At 39.9% G+C, this 25,764-nt stretch overlaps 1 protein-coding gene across 3 annotated transcripts; it reads right to left on the bottom strand.

Annotated features, from left to right (window-relative positions):
• Window positions 1–14,676: 14,676 nt before the first annotated feature.
• On the bottom strand, window positions 14,677–25,764 carry LOC110775661 (4-alpha-glucanotransferase DPE2). 3 transcript variants are annotated; one of them, XM_056835171.1, is made up of 23 exons: window positions 25,529–25,764; window positions 24,495–24,889; window positions 22,904–23,021; window positions 22,761–22,816; window positions 22,504–22,634; window positions 22,242–22,365; window positions 21,955–22,151; window positions 21,617–21,695; window positions 21,467–21,505; window positions 20,263–20,382; window positions 20,070–20,171; window positions 19,813–19,896; window positions 19,485–19,727; window positions 19,261–19,386; window positions 18,930–19,004; window positions 18,730–18,801; window positions 18,207–18,326; window positions 18,018–18,115; window positions 17,167–17,326; window positions 16,983–17,081; window positions 15,901–16,098; window positions 15,701–15,794; window positions 14,677–15,124 (listed from the first exon to the last, which is right to left on the bottom strand). In XM_056835171.1, the coding sequence occupies exons 2-23, from the start codon at window positions 24,846–24,848 to the stop codon at window positions 14,901–14,903; spliced, it is 2,913 nt and encodes a 970-aa protein (XP_056691149.1). In that variant the 5' UTR covers window positions 24,849–24,889; window positions 25,529–25,764; the 3' UTR covers window positions 14,677–14,900. The 3 variants fall into 3 exon arrangements, with proteins under 3 accessions (XP_056691149.1, XP_056691151.1, XP_056691150.1); XM_056835173.1 differs by lacking the exon at window positions 25,529–25,764 and adding an exon at window positions 25,394–25,506; XM_056835172.1 differs by lacking the exon at window positions 25,529–25,764 and adding an exon at window positions 25,198–25,321.

Raw genomic sequence — 25,764 nt, forward strand, 5'->3', positions numbered from 1 at the left:
TGGTCAGGCGCAGCAGCCTCGGCGCCCGCGCAAAAAGAAAATACGTAGCACAAAAAAAACGTTCGTAAAAAAGAATTGCTACGAGGGCGTAAGAAAAGCACTCGATTTCAAAAGCGACTCGCGAAAAATAAATAACTCTTTGCGTCGTTGTTAGGCCTCCTACGACGGCAATGCTCGACACTAAAAGTCGACCATGCAAATAATCATGAATGTCACACGGGCAGAGATTTTCAAAAAATATAAAGAGTTCAAAGTGCACACATAGCAGTCCAAATATACTAGTCCGACTTAAGGGTAGTAAAAACCAACTCACGAAACAAACTAATGTGTCTCCTACTCCACGAAGATAATGCAGGGCCCCTGAATACCTACCCGTGATAGCCATCAAGGAACGCGAGGGAAGAAGCATATCCCGAACATCTATACCTAGAGGTCGCACAAACCCAAGAGATGCATGCTCTGGAACACGACCCTTTACGTTCTCAAAGGCCACTCGCCCCAAAGAATCGTGCTATGCCAAAAACGCTCCCCAACTCACATGCTTTCGGGCTATTGTTTGGGTTAGAAAAGAAAAGAGCGAAGAATGAAACAGAAATTATGGCATTAGCTCTTCAAGATGAAGTGTTCGATCCTACTAAATTGATCGCTCCATCACCCTCAAAAGATGACCAAATCCAACGAGGGTGGCGCAAGACTTTCAAATGGACTAATGCTCGTGGGATGAAGTTCAAGATATCTACGGGAGAGGGTCCGATGTACGAAGAATTAGAGTCTAAATCCGAGTCTGACTCCGAGTCCGAACCTAGCAAAATTGTAACCCCTCCCAAAAATAGTTTAGACCCGGAAATATCTACTCCGGGAGATCTTTTTGATGTAATGCTTCATGACTTTAATAAGATAAACAAAACTTTTGAGTATATGCCGCTTAAAAATCCGAGTAATAATGCAGAATTTCTCGCCACTAATGAGCGCGAAAAAGAGCCAGAAGAGGAATATACCGAACTAATAAAAGCTATAAATGAACAAGAACTCAAAACTCCTATAATTGAGGACACGGAATCGGTAAATATTGGAACAGAAGAAAATCCTAAAATCATTAAAATTGGCCTCACCTTAACTCCCACTGAAAAGGCCGATCTAATCTCCACTTTGCGGGAATTCGAGGGTGTCTTTGCTTGGTCCTACAAAGACATGCCAGGAATAGATCGAGAAATCGCTGAGCATAAAATTCCGCTAGATCCCAAAATGACGCCAGTAAAACAAAAGCTACGGCGGCTCAAACCAGAGATAGCCTTGAAAATAAAAGAAGAAGTCACTAAACAACTAGACGCCGGCTTCATAAAAGTCTCCAACTACCCAGAATGGGTGGCCAATATTGTCCCCGTAGCTAAAAAAGATGGACGAGTGCGAATGTGCGTAGACTTCCGAGACCTAAACAAAGCCAGTCACAAAGATGATTTCCCTCTACCTCACATTGACATACTAGTAGACAACACCGCAGAACACGCACTCCTCTCCTTTATGGACGGGTACGCCGGATATAACCAAATACTTATGGCAGAAGAAGACATGGAAAAAACAACTTTCATTACCCCTTGGGGTACATATTGTTACACTGTAATGCCTTTTGGTTTGAAAAACGCGGGGGCCACCTATCAAAGAACAGACACCACGTTACTCCATGACATGATACACAAAGAAATCGAGGTCTATGTAGACGACATGATCGTCAAATCTAAAGACCGGCACGGTCACCTCCCGGCACTTAGAAAGTTCTTCACCCGAATCTTGAAATATAACATGAGACTAAATCCACAAAAATGTGTGTTTGGGGTAACCTCTGGAAAGTTGCTAGGATATGTTGTTAGTACGCGAGGAATCGAGATTGACCCATCCAAGATCAAAGCCATTACCAAAATGCCCCCACCGAAAACTGAAAAACAGATAAGGGGCTTCCTAGGAAAGCTGCAATACATTAGTAGGTTCATTTCCAAGCTTACTATGACTTGCGAGCCAATATTCAAAAAATTAAGAAAAGAAGAAAAGGCCGAATGGGATGAACAATGCCAAATTGCCTTCGATAAAATCAAAGAATATCTAAGCAAACCACCCGTCCTTTCCCCGCCTTTTCCCGGAATCCCTTTACGCCTATACCTAACCGTCACGGATACTGCAGCAGGAGCTATGCTCTCACAGTGTGTACATGGATCCGAGCGAGCCATTTACTACTTGAGCAAGAAGTTCATACAGTACGAGACGAGATACACAGAACTTGAGAAAACCTGCCTCGCCCTCGTCTGGGCATCCAAAAAACTCAGACATTACCTATTGGCCCACACTGTTCATATAGTGTCACAACTAGACCCCTTAAATTACATGTTCGAAAAGCCCGCCCTAAATGGTCGCCTGTCCAGGTGGCTAGTCATGCTCTCGAAATTCGACCTAAAATTCATGCGAGAAAAAACAATCAAAGGAAGAGCGGTAGCCGAATTCCTGGCCGAGCATGCCACGAATGAGGAAACCACGGAAGCTTACCTCCTCCCTGACGAGGAACTTCTGATGATACGAGACGACTATTGGACACTATACTTCGATGACGCGTCCAACCAGAAGGGATGCGGCGTCGGAGTTCTCCTAGTCAGTCCCGAAGGGGCCCATATACCAATTTCCGTCAAACTTGACTTCGAGGCCACAAACAACGCCGCCGAATATGAAGCCTGCATAGTTGGGCTAGAGGCCGCAGTTAGCCTCGGAGTCAGACATCTACAAGTCTTCGGGGATTCTTCCCTAATAATCAACCATATATCCAAAAGATGGAAGGTCCGAAGCACTAGTCTCTCAAAATATCAAGCTCACTTAGACCAAATAGTCGAGCAATTTGAAAAAATCAAGTATACGTACTTACCAAGAGACGACAACCGATTCGCGGATGCACTAGCGAAGCTAGCTTCAATGCTCAACATCCCGAATGAATGGGATGGAATGACCCTTCGGGTCGAGCGAAGGAAAGAGCCGGCTTATTGCTGTGCCATAGACTCCGAACCTGAAAACACCGAAGAAGAACCATGGTATACGGACATCCTTCGTTACAAAACAAGTGGGGAATTCCCCCCCAAACACCTCCCCGCGAGCACAAAAGGCCCTACGCCTCCTCGCTTCACAATATAGCATAATCCTGGGGGAACTGTACAAATACACGCCGAATAAAATGAAGTTACTTTGTGTCCACCAAAACCAAGCCCAAAGACTAATGGAAGAATACCATAACGGCGTGTGCGGACCCCATATGAACGGAAAAATGCTATCCCGAAAAATATCCCGCTCAGGGTACTATTGGACCACTATGGAAACCGATTGCCATCACTTCGTAAAAACTTGCCCAAAATGCCAAATCTTCAGTAACCTTAACCACTTGCCTCCCTCAGAACTATACACCTTCACTTCTCCATGGCCCTTTTCCACCTGGGGTATAGATATAATCGGCAAGGTAACACCAACAGGCGTAGGGGGACACGAGTACGTTTTAGTCGCAATTGATTACTTCACTAAATGGGTAGAGGCAGTCTCCTATGCAAAATTAACGGCCAAACATGTCGCTCGATTCCTAGAAAAGAACATATTCTGCCGATACGGGGTTCCACATGAAATCATAAGTGACCAAGGTTCCCACTTTAGGGCCGAAGTCCAAGACCTGCTCGAAAAATATCATGTCAAACACCATAAATCCTCTCCCTACAGGCCGCAAATGAACGGCGCGGTAGAGGCGGCCAACAAAAATATTAAAGTCATAATCGAAAAAATGGCCGCAAATTATAAGGATTGGCCCAAAAAATTACACTTCGCATTATGGGGCTATCGAACCTCAATCCGCACCTCCATTGGAGTAACACCCTACTCCTTGGTATACGGAATGGAAGCAGTTCAACCAATCGAGTTGGAAATTCCCTCCTTCCGGATCGTCCTAGAAAGCAAGTTGCTCGAGGCTGTTTGGGTTCAAGCTAGGTACGACGAGCTCGTCCTTTTAGACGAACGGAGGTTGAGAGCTTTACATCACGTGAAAGTGTATCAAAAGCGCATCACAAGGCAATTCAACAAAAGAGTCAAACCTCGAAATATCAAAGAAGGCGATTTTGTATTAAAAGAAGTCCGCGCACCTACTACGGACCCTCAAGGAAAATTCCGGCCTAACTGGACAGGACCACATTTTGTAAAGACCATCCTACCTGGCGGAGCAGTCCAACTAGCTGACATAGATGGAGCGGAATTCGCTAACCTCACGAACTTAGATCAATTGAAAAAGTACTATATTTAATAAAATTCAGTCCGGAGTTAAGGCATCTAATAAAACACATTAAGACTCATAAGCAAACATTCTGCGCATTACTCTAAACAAACGGCATAAAACTCGATAAAGTAGAAAAAGCGAAGGACAAAACTTCAACGCCCAGGACTGGGCGCTGTTATTTTTCACGCCCAGGCCTGGGCGCCGATATTTCCTTCGCCCTTGAACGGGCGTCATTCTCTCTTGCCACCTATCCTCCCGCTTCTACAAGTGTTCGTACTCCTTTTCCGGATCATCAAAAGAACCACGAACACTTGGGGGGAAGCAGATGTGTAATGAACACCCCTTTCAAAAAAAAAATCAAAAAGTCAAAGCAATAACTACGCGCAACCTGATTCTGACAAGATACGTAGGCAATCTTTATCAAGGATTCGGTCCAATAAATATTAAAAAATAATAAAGTCATGCAACACGTCAAGAAGAAAGGATATTACAAAGGGCACTATACCCCAACCCATGCGCGGGCAAGGCCAAATAAGAATGAAAACAAAGACACAAGAATTTTCAGGAACAAGCCCAACAAAGGAGTATGGCACGAGTCGGCAAAGAACGAAAAATAGTGAACATGCATATGTAATACCCCAAATAGTCGGCTAGTCTAAAAATATGTGTGCACTCTTGTATGAACTCATTTTTTTATATATGGAATTCTTTCTCTTTTCGAAATTCGTCGTTGGTTTAAAAAGCTAGTGCTGCTATAAAATGTTGACGCAAATCCCACGGAAGGCTCAAAACATTCTTGCACCAAAAAATTCGCAAAAAAATAAAAAATATATACATGCGGAATACAAGAATGAATATATACAAAACAGGAGGTAAGCCTAAGACTCGTCATCGGCTTCATGTCTCCAAGCCTCGCCGGTCCATCCACTCCACTCCCCGTGGTATGAGGACCCCCAGCCAGAATCACCCCAAAAATGAGGCTGTGACTGCAACTCGGGGCTAGGCTCTCGAGCCACCGACATGGAACATCGCCTACGCTCCGGCTCGGACCTCTCCCCGGAAGAACTCACCCCCACATCGGAACGGCGATGCCGTAGGGGCGAGTGTCGTGCCCTCTCTCTTTCCCCACGACCGCGTCCCCGGCCCGAGGGACCCGCGTCGTCGGCCCCGGCTCGTCCAGCCCCCGTCTACAAAAATAAAAGAGGGTGAGTAACGGAAAACCAAACAAAAGGTACAAATCAAAAGCAAAAGAGGGCACATTACCCGAGTGGAGTGGGGGCTCCTGCAAGAAAGTGCAGATCGGGCCCGAACCAACGCAGACTTCAACCGGTTGATCACCCCCACCATCGCGTTGGCCGTGCGGGCCGGAACCTGAAACAGGAATATTAGTAACAAAAGAAAAAAGAAAGATATAAGAAGAGTGCACAAATAAAGGTGCATACCTCCTGTACTCCCTCAGGGAGCAGAGCATGGAAGACCCGGTCTTCCGGGGAAGTCTCCACAATCTCGGAACCACTCTCTCCGGTATACGAGATCCGAGCATCGGGAAGCACCCGTCCCCCTAACGAAGGGTCAGGATACTCCTGCACATAACACAGTAAACATAAACACATGGGCACGAGCATGAAAACACTAAAATCAATACAAAAAGAGAGGGCAACTCACAGCGCCAGGCTCCGGGAGACGAAGAGAGTCCTGGATAAACTGATAATAGCTAGCTCTCGCTATCACCAGCTCCGTCGCCGGCACGCCAGTCCTCGAGTGGACCCTCCACGACTCGCCTATCGAACGAGTAGACAGCATGGTCGTAGGCGGAGGTTTAGGCACCGAAAAAGCCCCGACCGTCTGCATACGTACCTGCTCTCCCAGGTACCAGACAGGGTCCCGGCGGCCAACGAACAAGACCCGCATCTGGCTCAGGGCATAACTATCCCTGACCGAAGCGTAAGTACCCCTAAAAGAGAGCCACGGGGTCCAAACCACCTGTTTTGTACAAACACGGTCAGATCTCGCACATAGAAAATAAAAAGAATGGCGAAATACGAGATAGAGGATAAGATTCTGCACATGCTCAGGGTTCCCGTCCCGAATGAGATCCCACACGGTATCGGGAGGTGGACGCACAGTCAGCTTCTTCTTCCAACCCCAACGACGACCGACAGGGTACTCCAAAGGCCTCTGCCCCTTTCGGGGAGCCAGCCAAGGTAAGTGCTCAAAGGCCCACAACTGCAAAAGGAAAAGACAATAAAACGTCAAAAAAAAAAAGAGGCTCGGTAAAAGCGAGAAAACAAAAGAAAGTCTAGGCACATACCTCGATCAAACGCGGCACTCCCGCCAATGTAATGACAAAGTGACGTCTACTCGGGTCTGAGTCGCGCACCGCCAAGCTCCTCTGGCCGACGAGCGTCGCATAGCCCAAATCGCCCCAGCAATAGTCACCTAGTGTAGACACGTCCTCCACCATGCCTATCCACCTCGGGTCAAAGGTGTCAGTCGGACCCGATAGAAAAGTGGAAGTAATGAAATGGAGGTAGAACAGCCGAGCATGTCTCGAAGACGACTCCTCTACCCCATGTTCCAAGGCCCATATCCGGTCAGCGAAAGGTATCCCACGGGCTGGTACGAAGGCAATCTCATGCCCATCCACGAGCCCAGGAGCCTGGTACCCTCAGCAACAGTCGGCGGTGGGCCATCCGACCTCAGACGAACGGGGTTCCCTGTAAAGATCAAGCCCGTCAAAGCCGTGTAGTCCTCGGGAGTAATCGTCATCTCACCCCAAGGAAAATGGAAAGTGTTGGTGGTATCCCACCACCACCTCATGAACGACCGCGGAAAGGACAGGGAGATGTTAAGCCGCAGTATCTCCCAGAAGGTCTCGACCACCGGAAACAGTGAGCTCGCCCTCACCAAAGCCTGGGCGTCCGAGCTCAGGAAACCAAAAACAGTCTCACTCGTCGCTGCACCGTAGCCGCGAACCGTAGTCTCCCTCCTCGCGTGAAGGCGGGAAGTCACGTGGTCCTCTAGGTCGTAGTGCAGGTCTCGACCGTCGTAGAGCTCAGGACCCACCCATAGGGGACCCGCGCCAGTAGACTGACGCGTCATGCCACGCTCCTCGTGGCCACCAGAAGGAGGTGACGACTCGTCAGGCATGCTGATCAATAATACAATAAGGCATTATACCCTTAACAAAACTGGCACTCACACCAATCACTAAAGGAGTGCATTCCACTCATAAAATGGAGTCAAACAATTTTTGTTCCCTAAGACATGATACTAAGTTCATATTAAGCAAAAAAATTCCCTAAGTGAAATTTTTTTAATTAACTCCAACAAAATGAAAATTCTTCCATAATTTGTCATTCATGAATTGTGAGGAACGCAAGCAATATACCAAAAACACCTAAATTGTAAGAAAACACTAGAGTCGTAGGTATACTTGGGGGCTAGTATAAAAATGCCCAAATTCAACAAGAATCAACATACTTGCGAAAATTAACATGCACAAACTAATTAACATGTTATGTAGAACTTTTCCAACTATCTAATTGAAGGAAGGGGGCACAAAATCAAAAACCCCCAAATCAATTTCATGCATAAAAATACTTGACAAAAATACTGAAATTGACAAAAAAGCTCAAAATTACTGAAAATTACTTACATTGGGAAGATTAGGAAGTGATTTGGAGTAGAATTCGTGAAGGAAAGTGAAGAAAACGAGCAAAAATAAGTAGAATGAAATGAGGAGTAAGAACGAAAATGGCGGAAATGAGAAGAAAAAGAAGACGGTCGCGTCTTTTAAAGACCGTCCTCCCCTTCGCATTTTCAACGCCCAGCACTGGGCGTTAGAAATTCTCGCGCCCAGAGCTGGGCGCTGAAAGTGCTTCCCAGACAGCGAATATTCGCTGTCGGGCACGCACAATCCTCTATTTATGTAAAATATCCGTTATCTTGATATTTCTTTCCCAAAAACGGTACTTTGCAATATCGTTAACACAAAAAACATATACGCAGTGTGGGCCCACTTATAGGACACACCTAATCAGGAAATATTGCGACCCACCAACAGGTTGTAATCACAAAAGCCCTTCTACATAGGCAAAATGAAAAGAAAGAAAGAAATTCAAAATGTGCTCGCCCACCTTCAACGGGCGGGGTCTGCGTCACTAGCCGCGCAGGTCCTCAGTTTTCGAAAAAAAAGTCTTCAAATTCAAAACAGGCTCGCCATCTTTAGCCGGCGGGGTCTACGTCACAAACCGCGTAGGTTACTTATCTTCAAATTTCAAAAACAGATTCGTCCACTTCTATCGGACGGGGCGTCCACCCTTAGCGGACAGGCTCGCCATCTTTAGCCGGCGGGGTCTGCGTCACTAACCGCGCAGGTCCTTAGTCGCTGCAGCGATAACCTTTATCGGTTTTCCCTTTTTCCAAAAATTAAAGGATCGGTTTTCCCTTTTTCCAAAAATTAAAGGATCGGTTTTCCCTTTTTCCAAAAATTAAAGGATCGGTTTTCCCTTTTTCCAAAAATTAAAGGATCGGTTTTCCCCTTTTCCAAAAATTAAAGGATTGGTTTTCCGTTTTTCCAAAAAAGAACGATGTGATTGGTTTGCCGTATTTCCAAAAAAGAACGATGTCCTGGATTTTCCTTCGTTTTACGTCCCATGAAAACAAGGGGGTTTTCTCGTTTAACTAGCCTTGAAAATGAGAATCTTTAAAAACATTTTTACCTCGTGGTTGGGCTTGGCCAGGCCCAATTACACTTTATAGCTTTGATTTCGAAAACATATGTAGCTATTCCCAATGACAAAGCGAGGGAGTTTCTACACTTCTTTAGATCCTTCCAATGACAAAGTGAGGAAGTTTCTATACTATCCGTTGACAAATCCCAATGACACGTGAGGGATATGTCGACACTCCAAGTGATGACCCTTAAGTCAAATGTTATCACTCGGGGGCTCGTGAGACCCTCGCAAAAATAGGTCACCATGGCTTGTGTGACGCACTCCGTCTAATACTTTGACCATCGTCTTATTCCAAGACTCAGTCAAAGTGGGGCTAACTGTAGACACCTACTTTTGTCCCCATTCCCGAAAGGGAAGGTTCGATGATGAGAACGTAAATCTCCACTTGACAACGCATCTCCTATAAAATAACGAATCTCGTTACCCCTTTTTATTTCACCCGAAACCTGCTATTTATGGAAACCTGCTAAAAATAGTAACTGCCGTAATGGGTAGTTGTTCAAAGTGGCAAGACATAAAAGATAGAAACCTGTCAGAATTAGGTGTTGCACTCCAACATAAATCCTAAATGAGATAGAAATTGCGAGAGAATCCTATTCCTAATATGATTCGAAAGTAAGAGTCACGTATTAATTAAAATCCTAACGAGCCTAGAGTTCGTAACGGGCCCAGACGCATCCCGTCACAAGGTTAATACGCACTAAAGGACTCAATTAAATCTCAAATACTCCGGATTCTAGGAATCCGAATCTGACTAAGGAAAACAGCCCATACCCTATTTTCAACGCCTGGCTCTGGGCGCCGAAATCTTCGGCGCCCAGGCCTGGGCGCTGAAAATACCTGGTACGTGTTTTTTCCTAATTCCTCGTGGATTAGAGTTCTGCAATTCTATCTTTCCACGAACTCTTTCCTATAAATAGACCCTTAAGTTCGACGTGAAAAGAACACACAACACACAATTATATTATGAGTATTGACTCTAAACCCCTAAGTCTAAGCCTCACGCTGCAAAACCGATCACGCGTTCTGTCACAATCGATCCATAAATCGAACAGAACGTATCCCGTCCCATAATTTGAGATTCGTTAAATAAAAGGAGAAATAGCAAAGTCAAAGTGGTTAGTTTTTTGAGAACCGTGACGCACCTCTCAAGGGTGCGTCGTAATGTGTCCCTTTTCCATGGTTTAAATGCTTTCCTCGCCCTTTTATGAACTGTTAAACTAACTAAAATCTGATTGTTCGATCACGCTTAATAAATATGATATTTTTGGGAAATTGGATTATCATGCTAGGTCCCTTAAAACAATCTAAATCAGATAATCGCGTTCGATCTAGTACTATATGTTGCATATTGATAAAATCAACTCAGATTAGTTTAATAGTTAACGCATGTCCCTTCAATTATTTATGCTGAGCTAGTAAGGATATCCTGCCTCTGGAGTTATCGAAGAGCGAGTACTCCTCTCGGTAGTTACAGTCCCCCGAACCCTCAATCTCTACCCTGCGGGTGTACGTTGAGCGATCCCCACCACCAGGGATCACAAGGGAACCTACAACCGTCGTGGTCAAACATAATTGCACTTCCTTTATGTCACGATAACCGGGTTTTGTCAGTTTTTCTCATTGTCGTTAAAAACTGAATGGCGACTCCTATATTACTAGTCAATTGGGTGTAAACTCACAGGAAATCTAATTACACTTGATTTGACAAAAAGAAGCGTCACACCCACGAGGGACGAGGTCACGCATTAGCCTCGTGCTTTTTCGACCCCCTCACAGTATATATTCTATAACTACGAAATACTTGTCTACTTTTGTGCCACCCCTGACCCAAAATCCTGGGTCCGTCACTGTTTGGAGTCAGTCATATTCCACCTTCTGGTCCATAATAAGACCTTTCTCATTCATGAATTGAACAATTTTTTATCACTGCTGACCCAAGTTAACTTCCACAAGCACCTTAATTAGCAAACATAAGTTTATCTCTATTCTTAGTTGCTTGATCCATCTAGAGTGGTTGTTTTTATTTGTTCATGAGACTAGCTTTTCGGTTCAGGTTTTCCTAATTTCTATAATTTTGACAGAGGCATGACTCGTATTTCACTATCTTTAAGTTTTTGGGTTTTACAAAGTAATATTTATGATAATTTTTGTTTGACAAATATGTAATACGGAGTACTACTGAATTATTGATCGATGAGTTCCTCATTTAATCACTAGGTAGTAGAGGAGTTGCATCTTAGAGTCATGGATAATCATAGTAACTTTGTTTATAAATCTTCAGAAAATAACAACACTTGGTTTTGAGTTTCGATTTACTTTCTCATCATTTTGTAGGTTTCGATTTGTATGAAATTTTATACTTTGCTGTGTCCTAATTAATACTCGTCAATCATGCAATTTTCGTTCTCTATCTTACTATTGAATTTCTTTTATTTTACATCACGATAATCCAATTTATCTTTATGATTAATTTAATTCTTTTAAATATAATTATTTAACCTTTTTATATTTTATACATCCCGTGCATTAGCACGGGTATATGCTAGTATTAAAAACAAATTAGTGAAAGTCATTATTCGACTCCTAGAACCCCATGAGCGGGCGTGCGGCCATAGTGGCAACATAATGATAGGTATGCACGAATCTCTAGAAGGTAGTCTAGAAATCTTCCACGTGCAAGGTATTGAGAGGTTTTAGCCAAATGATCAAGAATCCTAGTAATTATTCTTTTGTGAATAAATGTTTGAATCTATACTACTCCCTCCCTCCGTGTTTATTTAAGAGAAACACTTATCTTTTCCGGCCGTATTTATTTAAGAGATACACTTGTCATTTTTAGTAACTTATCAACCCCACCATCTAATTAAATAATATATCTACACCCCACCCCCACCCCCCACTCCCTATGACATGGTCTCCACTTGTTTTTCTTATAAAAATATCTACTTAACCCCACTCATTTTATTACTTTATTTCATTCAATTTTTTTTCTTAATACACGTGCTCGGGCAAGTGTATCTCTTAAATAAATACGTAGGGGGTAATTTTTTAAAACACAATGTTTGCATACAATAATGTCATGTGTTATCTCTTTGGTTTTTTATTTTGTTAAACCATCATTTATATTCATCGTTTCCACTTCTCCTCCTTAATTAGATATTCATTTTATTTTATAATTTTATTTATTTGCTTCACATTCTAATTTTTATTTCATTATACTCTAAATGCTTCCATGCATTTTAAAATTTCAAATTTTGTGTATCCTACTCTATGTTACATAGGCGATATAACCGGATTTTTAAATTAAGAAACTCGTGCATCGCACGGAATAGTGACTAGTTGCATTAACTAAATATATGAACAAATTAAGGCTAAACAACCAAAGAGCCTAAAATGTCATTGGGAATAGCAAGCTACATGGACGGCTATTGGGCTGTGCGTCCAGCCCAACAGCACATGGCCTCCAATTTATTTGGGGCCCCAAAATCTGAACTGAAACTACATTACATATTTCTAGTTTATAGCGTATATTATTTACATAATTGGACTATAGTTAGTTGGTTTGTTGAAGACTTGAAGGAAAAAACATATCTTTCTTCCTTTTGGAAAAAGATACAGGGTTCGAATCTCTAAGACCCGAATTTGTGTTTTTTTTTTTCAAAAGGCTTTATTATTTATGTTTTGTGAAGTAAAAAACACTATTAATTTAGGAAAATGTGAAAAATTTTAGATTATTTAATGTAACTTTTTTTTTGCGACTTTTAGAAAGTAATGCATTTTATGATGGGAGTACTTGTAGTAAATGTATAATTTCTTAGATAATCGAAAGTATAATTTGACTTTAGAAAGTAGTACGAAGTATGTTTTATGAATTTTAAAATTTGTAAAAGGTGCATTATATATAGCACAGGGTCTACCATTTGCTTGTTGGTTCAGTGGTCATTGAAGCTGAACTTGGTAGGGAGAACCCGTGTTCGATCCCCGCAACAACAATTGGGAGGAGACTGGAACCTAACCACCCAAAACTCGCCCCGAATCCAGAATAACCATAAGGGTGAATCGGGGGCTAACACCAAAAAAAAATATAGCACAGGGCCTCCAAATTGTTTAAGACGAGCCTGACAAGCAACAACTAACAACTCCTCTACGAGGGCTCCCTAGTGTAGCAATCCAGTAAAAAAAAAAGCTACAACTCCACATTTCGAAGCTTTTTACGCATATAACATCTCATAAAAACAAGGATCGGCCTGTGAAACATTGTAAAAGCTTCTCGTTTTATCTTTCCAACTGGATCATATAAAATGCCTTTACAAAAGTCTGTCTAAAAAAGTGTATTTCTTAGTATTTCTCCTGATGGGAAGCCTAAAAAGTTAGAATATATGTCTGCCATTTTCCAGCCTTCCTAAGGAAACCCAACAAAACAAGCATATCCCAATAACAGTAGAGAATTGCATTCAAAGAATAAGTGATTCAAACTCTCTTTTCTTTGTTTGCAAAAAAACATATATAGGATCAAGAAGACATCGAATTTACTTAACCTGTCACAAGTGGCTAAGCGACCAAACAAGGCAATCCAAGTTATGAAAATACACTTCAGAGGGACAGAGGTATTACAGATCAATCTTCTCCATGACTCATATATGATCATTCATGTAAATACTGTGTTGTATTGTCCTACACAAAAGCTTTTGTTCATACCCAACGGCCAACGGAGGCTTAGAGCTTAGAGGTCTATAATAGGCAGCTTCCCTCATTTGTACAAACCATCCGAACATCACTTGTATTCTCATTCAAACACTACATAAGGAGCGATTTCCTTCAATATTGTGTAAAGAACGTCAAATTCTCAAAATGCGCCACTTTTTAACTTAATTCCCACCATACCGTCCACGTCAGCATTAAAACCGGTCTTTTTTTTTTCAACCAAGCGACACTAAACCGCTATCTCAGGTAGCGGTTGACTTAAGTAAACCGCTATCTGAGATAGCGGTTTATAATCAGGTAGTATTTATAAATGGTAAAAAAAAAAAAATAACCGCATCAGCTAGGAAACAAACGCTCTATCCACTGAGCTACAAACACTAATGTTGATAAGTTAAATTTGGAAATGTTTATAATTAATATTAATAAATGGTTAAAAAGAAATAAACACATCAGGTAGGATTCGAACCCATGACCTCCTACGTAGAAACAACCCACTCTATCCACTGAGCTACAGACACAATTGATGTCACAAGAGGTTACTTCTAAATTATATTTCTATTTAAACTGTAATTCATATTAAAAATAATTTACAATTAAGTAAACCGCCATCTGAGATAGCGGTTATGTTTTAATGCAAACCGCTATCTGAGATAGCGGTTTATAACATTGAACCGCCATCTGAGATGGCGGTTTGCTTTAAAACGAAACCGCTATCTCATATGGCGGTTCAATGCTGAACCGGAAAAAAAAAATTACATCTCTTTCTCCCTTGCTTACGTGGACGGTATGGTGGGAAATAACTTAAAAAGTAACGTATTTAGGGAATTATTGGATCTTTATGCAATATTGAAGGAAATCGCTCCTACATAAGCACAAATGTGCCACCTACTTATACAATTTTACAAATCAATCTGGTAACTATACTGATGTGAATCTTTGTAATCATTAGACCAAAGTTACAAAATTTTATTCAATTCCATCAAAAATCATAGGTAGAAACACCATATTATCTTACAAATTATTACCACATGATTGTTCGGGCTTTTGCCCATTTTTAGGGCTCGGTATCACTAAACAGCGTAGGATAATGGTGATAAAACTGGTTGACACAGACATGCATCCCTAATAACAATTTCCTAGTGAGAAAGGGCAAACTTCCCTACTTGCTCTTACAAAACCGCCACTGCAACTGCATCCTCTTCTTCTTCTTGCGAGGCACCATTTGGTTGGACTATTTTTGAAGCTACTGCAGGCGGCTCATTCCCTTTGTTTGAAACTGCTACTGTTTCGTCATCATCATGAGGATATGATCTCCCACTGCTACGAACAAGTTCTTTAATGGCGGTCTTCAATTCCTGGTCCTTCAGCAACATTTCTAAAGTGACATGGGAGCCTACAGGTTTAAATATGGGATCATTAGAAATGACATAAAAGGGCATGTTCGGTATAAATTTAGGAAAGGAAATGGAAAGGAAATAAATAAGGGGAAAGGGGAATGTTAACTACTACCATTGTAAGTTATTTCGTATTTGATATAAAAAGAATCACTTGTAACAAATAGGGATTGATGAGGGTAATAATTTTGTTACCATAGAGTTGGGAGAAGTAACAAACGGTGGTAATGGTTACCCTTAGGAAAGGGATTGTGTTAACACACCTCTCATACCAAACATTAGATAATGCAAATAATTAAGTGATTCCATTTCCGTCATTTAAAAACACTATACCAAACATGCTCTACGTGTGTGAAAACCAATGCTTCGATGGCAACTGACACATGAAGTATTTTACAAATGGAAAATGTAACTTAGTTGTCTTTCTGTGCACTAGTTCTGAGGGTGAAAGGCTTCCATTCTATTTATTCTGGCATGACATTTAGCTTCGCTACTCTTGCTGATGAAATGTGAGCTATCTAAATACAAAAGGTGGAAAAAAAAAGAAAAAACAATAGAAAGGAGCTAAAACGTACGGAATCTCCAGTAATGTTTAGGATTCGTGGGATCATTAATCGTCTCCTCTGTTGCAGGGCGAGTTGTGTACTCATTCTTCAAGGCCAATAAATCCTGAATAACCATAAGATGACAAGCTCTTTTAGTGATTTGATAATTCATCAATCTAACATAATATGATAAATGCATTACAAAGAAAGGTCTAAGACTCTTTAAGTACCTGGAGAGGGAAAATAGCCCACATTGAAGGGGATTCAACATGCTGACGGATGATAAAATAAGCAATCTCTGGAATGCATTTGCTGGGTGGTAGTTTATTTGATCCCATCACGGTCTTGCAAAACCGACGCCTTCTCTCTTCATCTTCTTCCCACCAAGCACGCATAGTAGAGCAGTCATGACATGAGGGAGCACATACCTACAGACATTCCAAACATGTTTTCTTGTTATAAGACACCCCACACACAAACACACACAAACACACACAAAAATACTAATTTGACTTGGTTGGATCACATTAGTTTCAGAGATCCAGACTGTAAATTGAGTGTGAGAAAACAAAACTCAACTTACAAAGAAGTACAAAAAATTTCGGAAGAGAGAAGAAAAAGGAATAGAGAAAAGCAAACTGAAGCCAGATTGGAATGTGAAATAGGGTTTTGCCACATTCATAATAAAATATCACAGATGACGATTAGGTATATAAAAATAGTGATGGAAAACACTTGAATGTTTGAGTAAGCGTGTGTATTGTACTTGGTTGTTTTTCTAATTTCCAACTTCTGGTTGCATAACAAAAATGGCGGTTCCTAAGCATAGGTTTATGACTTGGCTGGCTGTGAAAGCATAGTCTTAAAACTAAAGATAGAACGTTAAAGCATGGTATTATTGATGATAGTACTTGTCTGTTGTGTGGAGTGGCTACGGAAGTCATAATCATTTGTTTTTCGATTGCATTTATAGTAGGAAATGCTGTGACAAGATGCAACAGTGGACTTAACTTGATATACAAACGAAAACTCTCTACTGGCGAGTGGCTGACTGGCTGTATAGTTGCTTTTAGGCTTTTGTTGCCTAGGCAGTTTTGTTTGAGCTCTTTCTCTGTTGTAAATTGACAGGTTTCTGATTTGTAATATAAATCTTAGCTTGCTTGCCCAAAAAAAAATTAACAAAAATGGATTTTATCAACTCGGAAAACCTATTACTTCATATAAAGTTTGTGATTTACAAGTTGTCTATGCTGAGATTGTGCATAACTGTATATAACCTTGTAACAAAATCCGAAGGTTATAGACTGCTTACTGTCATGTACCCATACTGGGATGGAATGCCGAATTCCAAATCAGGCTCATTTGGCATACGCTGAATCCGTAAGCCTATCAAGCCAAGCTCTTGCATGACCTGCATTGATTATTATACTATATTAAAACGTGGCTACTCAGTATTCAGAGACGGAAATGGTAAAGAAATTCAGAATTCCACTTACAGGATGAACACAAGAAGGAATCATCCCTAAATCTTCACCACAAGCCAACATATCTGATGAATTCAAGAGGACTGGCAGAGTCTTCATAGCATTTTGCCGCCAAAGGTTTTCTTGCCGATGGAAATAATAATCATAATACAATCTTCTCAGAACATTTTTACTGTATCAACAAGGCTTCAGTCAGAATTTATATAAGCATTCCTCTTCATGTTTAACGTATGTATTCATTTTGGGGGAAGAAGATCGGCTTTTTGTTTTAAGCTAAATTATACTTCTCTCCGTTCTTATTTACATGACACAATTTCCTTTTAGGGAAATTCCTTTTTAGTTATACTATGGGAAAGTTTTATATGGTGAATTGTCATCTTTTCCCTCACTTCTAAAGAGGTGAAAGTGATGGTTGGTTCTTGTTGTTAAGGGGCACTTTTGTCGATTATCTTTCTCTATTACAGTTTTACCTCTCCTTAATATGTGTGCCAAAATCAATTGTGGCATGTAAATAAGAACGGAGGAATGTTATATATAGCAAACAGAATGTAACAATTGACAGAATCGATTAGCGATCATTTTTTAAGGAATGTTAAAGTTATATTTCCTATTAAAATCTTCAAGAACCATGCATCCACCTGCAAAAAATTGCTCTTACAAAAGGTGCCATTGAAATATCGCAATAGTTTGGGTAGTGGAAGCTATTCAGTGAACCAATTATATTAAACCGAATTGCTTGTACCCGAGCTTCTCAATTATGGAAAAGTTGGGACAATTAAGCATAAAAGAACTCAGGTGCATGGAAAAGCTGCAAATTATAGGCTTTGTAAAGAAAACTAAATCTGAAAGCAAAGATTAACTACCTGTGATCATCTAGATCTGTAAAACTTGTAGTGTCCTCAAGATTGAAACGAGGATAGAATTTGCTAGTATCCTCTGGATCTCTGATCAAAACTATATTCTGCAAGATAAATTTCAAAGACGAGGTCAGTGAAAATCCCTCAGAAGCAAGGCACACACATAGAGGAAAAACTTAGTTTATGATGCTTTACCCGCAGAAGATCAAACAGATTGATCCTTAGTTCAGCTTCACTTCCAAGCAACAATGATTTCCCTGTGCTATCCTTGAGCTTGGAAGCTATCTTCTTCTCAGTGTTGCAATCTTCCTTAAACTGAAAAAAATCAACGTTAACAAACACATCAAGCATTGGACCTTTTATACTTGGACTTCAGCGTTGAGACGGTACACCACAGAAGAGGGAAATACTAACATCACCATGTAAAATAAAACTGTTAGCCAGCCAATTCAAACTTAGCCCGTAGTCACACAATACCACCTCAGAAAGATGTCATGAAATAACATATGGAAGATAACATAAGCTATATGCTAAGTTCAGCTACTACAGGACAAGAACATTTTAAATTATAGGAATCTTCTCCGTTCAATCCGCATGCAGGCCTTTTGATGATTTGTACAATTTTGTTTTACTCAATTGCAACAGCAGATACCCAAATTTTCTGACAGAAAAAGGGGTACGGTAACTTAAACTGAAAAGGGTGTTGAGTATAGAATACCTCATAATGCCCTTTTTGACATTCGTTTAGGAAAAGAGCTGCAACAATTGTCCAAGAAGAACCAAATTTCTCCTGAAAGAGAAATTAATAATAATAATAATAATAATAATAATAATGTTAGGAACCATGTATTCAACAAGGCGTGTATGAATCAACCCAAAATCATAGAGAAGGCAAGATAATACAATTAAGAACCTGACCTCCAAAAACTCTTGTCGGATGTATGGACGACTCAATCGGTCAAAGTCCCATATCCCCTCTTTTTCAAGCTCTTCCTGAAAGCAAACATTATTCACTTATTAGCCAGCCCCTCAAGAATGCTGCAACATGGTAATTATGGCATCTTCTACTTGAAGAGAAGCACAGTAGAAAGTGTTTGGTGCTCAATATAAGAAGAACTCACACATAAGTAGGGATTAGACCATGCAGATACAACATTATAACTTTAAGGAAAGGTGAGAAGAATATTTGTCCTTTTTTTTTTGTAAAACACCAACAGAAATCTATGCAGAAAGTTAAATTTTCTGTTACCTGGCTTAAGGGAATTGATGGTCTGAACTTTCCGACTAGTCCAGTAACAGCATGCTCTGGTAGTTCCCAAATTCTAAAGAAGCCCAATATATGATCAATTCTAAAAGCTGTAAAGTACTTCGCCATCTAAAGCCAAGCAAAAAAAAATAGAGATTTTAATATCACTGAAAACCTACAAACAATTTGCCAAAACTAACAAGTACACACTGAAGTCTTAAGAAAACCTGAGTCAAACGGCCACGCCACCATCCATAATTGTCTTTTGACATTTCCTCCCAATTATAAGTTGGAAAACCCCAATTCTGCCCATTTTTATCAAAATAATCAGGTGGAGCTCCAGTTGATGTGTTCATCCGAAACAAATTTGGATAGACCCAGGTATCGACACTATTTCTGTCGACACCAATTGGGAGGTCTCCTTTCAACACCACTCCTTTTTTCCTTGCATGTTCAGCAGCCTCTGACAGCTGCAGTAACATACTCTCATTAAAAAGGCATACCCATATTCTAGCTAATAACATACGCTTTGGAACACAAAATCAGCATACTCACTTGTAAATGCAAATGGTATTGTATGTAATAGTGAAAACAAACAATGTTGTAGTGAGGACTGTCGTCTGAGACGAGTTTCTCAAGCTGCAAAAGCAGAAAACTTCTGTTAATTTTTTACTATCAATCAAATTGTAGCTTTAATGAAAAAGTACTATAACCAAAGCCCCTCCATTACCCTTCATCTACGCCGTACTAATCATCTTCTGTCTTAAAAAACATAATAGAAACAACCAATAAGAAAACAAATGCTTGTTTACCTTCTCTTTTGAAAAATCAGAGAAACGACCCCACTGACTATGATCCGAGGTTTCAAAGAAATCCCGCAAAAAACAGAAGGCTGCATACGGTTTCAGCCACTCCTTCACATTAACAATAATGAGTTAGATGGCAGGACTTGAAAATCTGAAGAAAAATATAGATTGTTAAGTACTCATGTTAATAAGTATAAACCTCATTCTCAAGAAAGAATTTCTGGAAGGAACTAGACTTGAGTGTCAGGTCCTTTTCCAGGGAGAAAATCTTCTTAGCAATGGAAAGCTTGGTAGCCATTGTAGCCTCATAATCAACATCCTGCAAAGTCAATGAACAGATTATCAAGATGTATTTACTTAATTTGGAATTAGTAATTACTAGCACTTTTAGTACACAAGATAAAGAAAGTTGCAACATCTTCATATATGCATGCCTATTCAACAACATATACCAAATAACCAAAGGGGTTATTTGATAGAAAAGCATACATAATGTCTTAACCAGATAGCACACTGAACACCATTTAAATAGGGGAAGGGTAATCATCAGCTCTTCGGGGCAAAACCTAGGCCAAACTAATTGGTTTGGCGCTGTCCCCTCCTTTTTGGTCCAGCTGCAGACATATGTTTCCTTATTAAATGTGACTTTGTATGCCCCCAGACACCGATGTCCATTAGAGGTGCCTTTCTAGAACCACATGACTTTGCTTTCTCTCTCAATACTAAAATAATTCTAATGCAAAGCTAATAAAACAGATGAGAGGACTACAAGAACAAATAAATAACTACAGAGTAATGAGATAACCTTCGCTCATGCATCTAAAAATACAGAGAAAAAATTGAAGACTTATGCTGATTGTCATTAGTTAAGATACAACTTGATACCGTGCTAGTAGGATCAAATGCTTCCCCATCCAAAAAAATGGTAATTGGTAATAATTAATAGCAGCATATAGGAAACTTATTGGAACCATTTTACGATGTGAGTGTTAGATGGAGAGAAAAGAAATGTTAGTATATGGGAAATGGTCATTCCATCACAGGAGTTGATCAGGAAACCAAATGGATATAGTATATGGTATGCCACTGGTGAACAACGCGAGGATGCAGCCTCATCATAAGCTGGATTATCATCAAGAGCAAGCATTGAATGTGAGCCAAATTGCCAAACATGGTTGTCAGCCTTAATCTCACTTTGACTAATAAATCCAGCAAGTGAAACTAACATTGAAAGGAATTTTGAGGTTCTTGACGCAGCTATACTACACTAAAGTCTAAACACAATCTCTTAAAAACATAAATACAAATGAATTTAGAAGTCATAAAGCAAAAGCTTCTGATAACTGACCACTGACCAAAATTGAATTCTGTAAGTTCCGGTATCAGATAAAGTAAAGGAGTACCTTCACATCCAGTCTTTCTTTTGCCTTCACAATCTCTAGCTGCAGGAACAAGAACAATTGTTTTTTATAACAGGAAAAAGAAAATTAAGCAAACAGTAGATTCAAGGTAGAATCATTATCTAAATTAAAAATTAGAAAGATTTGGAGCACCTTAATTTCTTCAGGAATATTTTCTGAAAGTGCTTGAACTCTCAGATACAAGGGATGCAATGCAAACACTGAAAGAGAGCTGCAAGGCGTAGAGAAAAGAACCACTTTGACAAAACAGGCTTGGTGTGTCTTTGAATAAAGTAAAAACAGGTTAAAAAAGAAACAAAGAAAACAGTGCCAGGAAACTTGTTTGGCTAGCATATCTAATTCTATGAATAGTAAAAATTCAGAATGCCTAAACAATAGACATGAATATTAGTGCAAAAATGATCACGGACGGATAAAACAAAAATAAAGACATGAAAAATTAGCTTATGCATCTTAAATTTCAAACTCACCTGTAAGGGTATGAATCCCACCACATCCCATGTACAGAGGTGTCATTAATTGGCAAAAGTTGAACTAAATGGAAACCTGAGGCAACAGCCCAGTCAACAACTAGCTTCAAGTCAAGAAACTCCCCAACTCCGAGATCCTCTTCTGAACGAACTGAGAACATAGGGATTGCCATGCCAGAACCCCGCCATGGCATTTCCTGACATTAAAAGCCACCAATAATAATATATAAAAATCACTAGACAGAGATGACATCCAAAAGATTTAGTGTTTCTATTAAAGAACTTACCCTCATCATCCCATCTGAGAGAAAGATGTATCTTGCTTGGTTACTCAATGATTCCACTAAAAGCTTTCTATTTGTCCCTATCTCAATTGCAAACTTTCCAGCCTTGTCATATTTTCCATATCTGTATGTGATATAATAGCTAAGGAATTGAAAGTAGGTAAAAAATTGGGAGAGAAGCAACCAATAACAAGAAACATGTAGGAATGACTAATGAGGTAGCAAGACCCTTATTGGGAAAATCCTCAGTTCAAAAAAAAAAGGATATTTTAAGGGGAAATCCTCTTTTCCTATCACACAGTCCGCCTGCCAAACCGAGTCACCTGCATAACTGAGCTTTAGACCACCTTCAGTCTTCCACTGTCCCAGCTTTTGAGGACTGCCTATCACATAAACCTGCAAAATATAAGCAAGAGATAATCAAAATTTAAGACATCTTACAACCCAAACGGAAAGGAAAGGTCTAGAACACGACTCTCATGCACACAACAATCACCAGCTGCAAAAAGAAAAAGGACTTACAGATGTCCCTTCGTCTAGGTTCGGACAGCAAATTTTAAAATTTACGAGGACTGAATCTGTCCAAGACAATTAATTTATCAGAAGTGGGAGAGAAAAGTATTGCAGCCAATCAAAAAAGGAAAGTTCAGAAGCAAGAAAAGTACCTTCAAGACCTAATTTATTCTGTAGAACACCAAGGGGTCTCTCAACGGTCAAGCTTGAACTATTACGAAAAATGACATCCTTGAATGCACTACTAGAAGGTAGAGTATCTGAACCAGCCTGGATGTCCAATACCAAGTAAAATAAGTAATCACTTCGAGTTCCTCAAAAAAAAGTAATCACTTAGAGGGCAATAAAATTCCAAATCGCCTTCTAGTATACACCACTAATCAGATAACAAGAATGAACAAATAGCCTCAAATCCTCACCATAACATCAAGTGAGGCAGCTGAACCAAAAGCTGATGGTAAAACTGGTTACTAAATTTACTGGTAAATGGATAAAGTTACTAGTAATTAGGCTCACCAAGTCACCGTTAATTGACTTATCAGTTTAACAACCACAAGATTAAGTATGCAAGTACGCGAACAAAGACTCTAACTTGTCAATCAACTTTCTAGAAAGAAACCGCTAACTAGGGGTCACTACACTGGCTTTAGTAAGCACCGATGTGCTGCCTTTCTCTTTGTTTACATGCTTATGGTCTTGAGCTCGCGACCCTAGAGAACTGTAACGTTTTGAAGAATACTTGTGGATATCCTTCAAATTATGAACTGAAAGAAAAACGGAAGGAAAGAATTTTGCCAGTAATCAGCATATAAGTTGAATTCCTGAATAATCTCAATTTTCGGTTACCAGACTATTTTTGCAAGTTGGGTTATTTGATCAGGCCTTAACTTAACAGGCCTTAACTTAACAGGCCTTAAAAGAGAAGCAAATTGGACTAAAAGAAACGAGTCCAAATTCTCTGGCGCATAGTTTTCTTCTTTCTTTCTTATGAATCATTTACACTATGTTAATGTTGAGAATATCACCTTCAAATGTTGTGAAACAGCATCATGATGACGATTGATTGATTATCATCCAGCCATCATATAGATAGAGGCCCAGTCCAAAACCTCGTTTTCTATGCAGGGGAAGTCCGAGGACCTTTACACTTTGTTTGGATAAGAAGAAATGGAGAGAAAGGAGGAAGGAGGAAGGGGAAAGGGAGGGGAACAAGCTCCCTTGTTTGGATAAAATGTAAGGGAAAGGAAAGGGAGGGACAGGGAGGGATCTATTTTCCCTCCCTACTAATGCACACCATCCCCTTCGTTCCCCCAACCTTCTATCCAAACCAGGGAGCATGTTTCCCTCCCTTTCCCTTCCCTCCCTTTCTCCCCATTTTTACTTATCCAAACAACGTGTTAAGGAAAAACAAATTCATATGAAGGCTTTTTCAGAAATAATCTCAAAGGCGTGGTTTATAATCTGGTATTTCTTATGTCAATTATTGAGTGTGATTATATTCCGAATTTAAAATAGAACTAAGCATTTTGTTAATCGATATAGCTAACTGCACAAGTACGCTCAGGAGTTAGGGTAACCCCAACAAAGGGAATAAGATATGAACATAGACATAATCATAGAGACGCTATATATTGAAAACAGACAATAATTTGGCATTTTCCAAAGCAAAGTTCATGCCATATTCAGTAATATTTGCTCATATATTCTTAGAAAATATAGGTTCAGAAACAAGTATATATATACCTGCCAAAGATCATGAAACGCAACAATTTCCCCATCTTGTATACTACTTGGCAACAAAAGCTTCCTCTTCTTCCCCATTTCCCACCTCAGTATATTCTTATCATCATCCACCACATAGTAACTGTATTCGCATTCGCACCCACTGGAAACCTCGATAGTTCCACCCCATATAAGTTCACTACCTTGACTCGTGGGGCTCAATAGTAGACCCCTTCTTACATTCCATGAACCAAGTGATGGAACCGACCCACACACAAGAAGGCTTTGACCCCATTGAGTAAAGTATGGTATTCTAAAATTAACACTCACTGATTTTACTCCATTTTCACTGGAAAACAATCCCAAATTCACCATTTCTCCCAAAATCAGAAAGCTTCAGCTTTGCCACCAATAACCTAACATGAACCAAATAAAAATTGTCAAAGTTCAATACAACTAACAACTTTAGAGAACATACATTTATTTGAATGTAACTCAGGCTATACAACGGGTGTATCGTACACAACACGCAGCTTAGTCACCCCAAATCACATAAAACTATAAAAGACAACTTCGCCAAAACAAAAAAATTATGAAGAGCAACAATTGAACACTGTAATCATCATTTCCCAACAAATTCACCCAGATGCCAGAAATTTGGAACTAACTTTAAATCCCAATAAAATCAACAAATAATATTGGGGGAATCAATAGTTAAATTTACCGAAATTATAGTGGCTTGAAAAAAGAAAGAGAGAAAACTGAAAACCAATACATCTCAGAAAAAGAGAATGAGAATCTCGAAATGATTGCTAAATATTCACTAAAATGAAGAGAAAAAGTGAAGAACAAGATTAAAATCAAATAAAAAAAGAATAAAAAATACAGATGATTAAAAAAAGTGATAATCACTTAATCACCTTTCCTTGTAACAGAATCCCAGTAAAGTTCCCAACTTTTAAGGGTGAAAAATAGTGCAAAACTTATAGCAAATTATAGAAATAAAAAATGGAAGAGCTAAAAAGGGAAATTTGGGAATTCATCAAAGATATTACCTTTTGTTTTAGTACAATGACTGAAGATATTGGGCTTCTTTCTAAGCCTAAATTCCAAAATTTTGAGGGTATTAAAAATATAAAAATGTGTTCTTGCAACAAAAAGAAAATAAAAATCTCCGGCGGTGGGGGTTGGCAATAATTAGCGAATGGAGAGGAGAGAGAAAATGAAGATTCCAGAATTTGAGGATCTCGAATTCAGGGGAAAATAAGGAAGGACACAAAAAATGAAATTA

Source organism: Spinacia oleracea, chromosome 1, assembly GCF_020520425.1.
Source record: "Spinacia oleracea cultivar Varoflay chromosome 1, BTI_SOV_V1, whole genome shotgun sequence".
NCBI lineage: Eukaryota > Viridiplantae > Streptophyta > Magnoliopsida > Caryophyllales > Amaranthaceae > Spinacia > Spinacia oleracea.

Coding starts and splice junctions, on each gene's coding strand:
- LOC110775661 (XM_056835171.1), bottom strand. CDS start 24,848: ATGGTGAATTTGGGATTGTTTTCCAGTGAAAATGGAGTAAAATCAGTG. Junction 22,635..22,760: donor ACCTAGACGAAGGGACATCT/GTAAGTCCTTTT, acceptor TATATTTTGCAG/GTTTATGTGATAGGCAGTCC. Junction 21,506..21,616: donor ATATTCCTGAAGAAATTAAG/GTGCTCCAAATC, acceptor TTGTTCCTGCAG/CTAGAGATTGTGAAGGCAAA.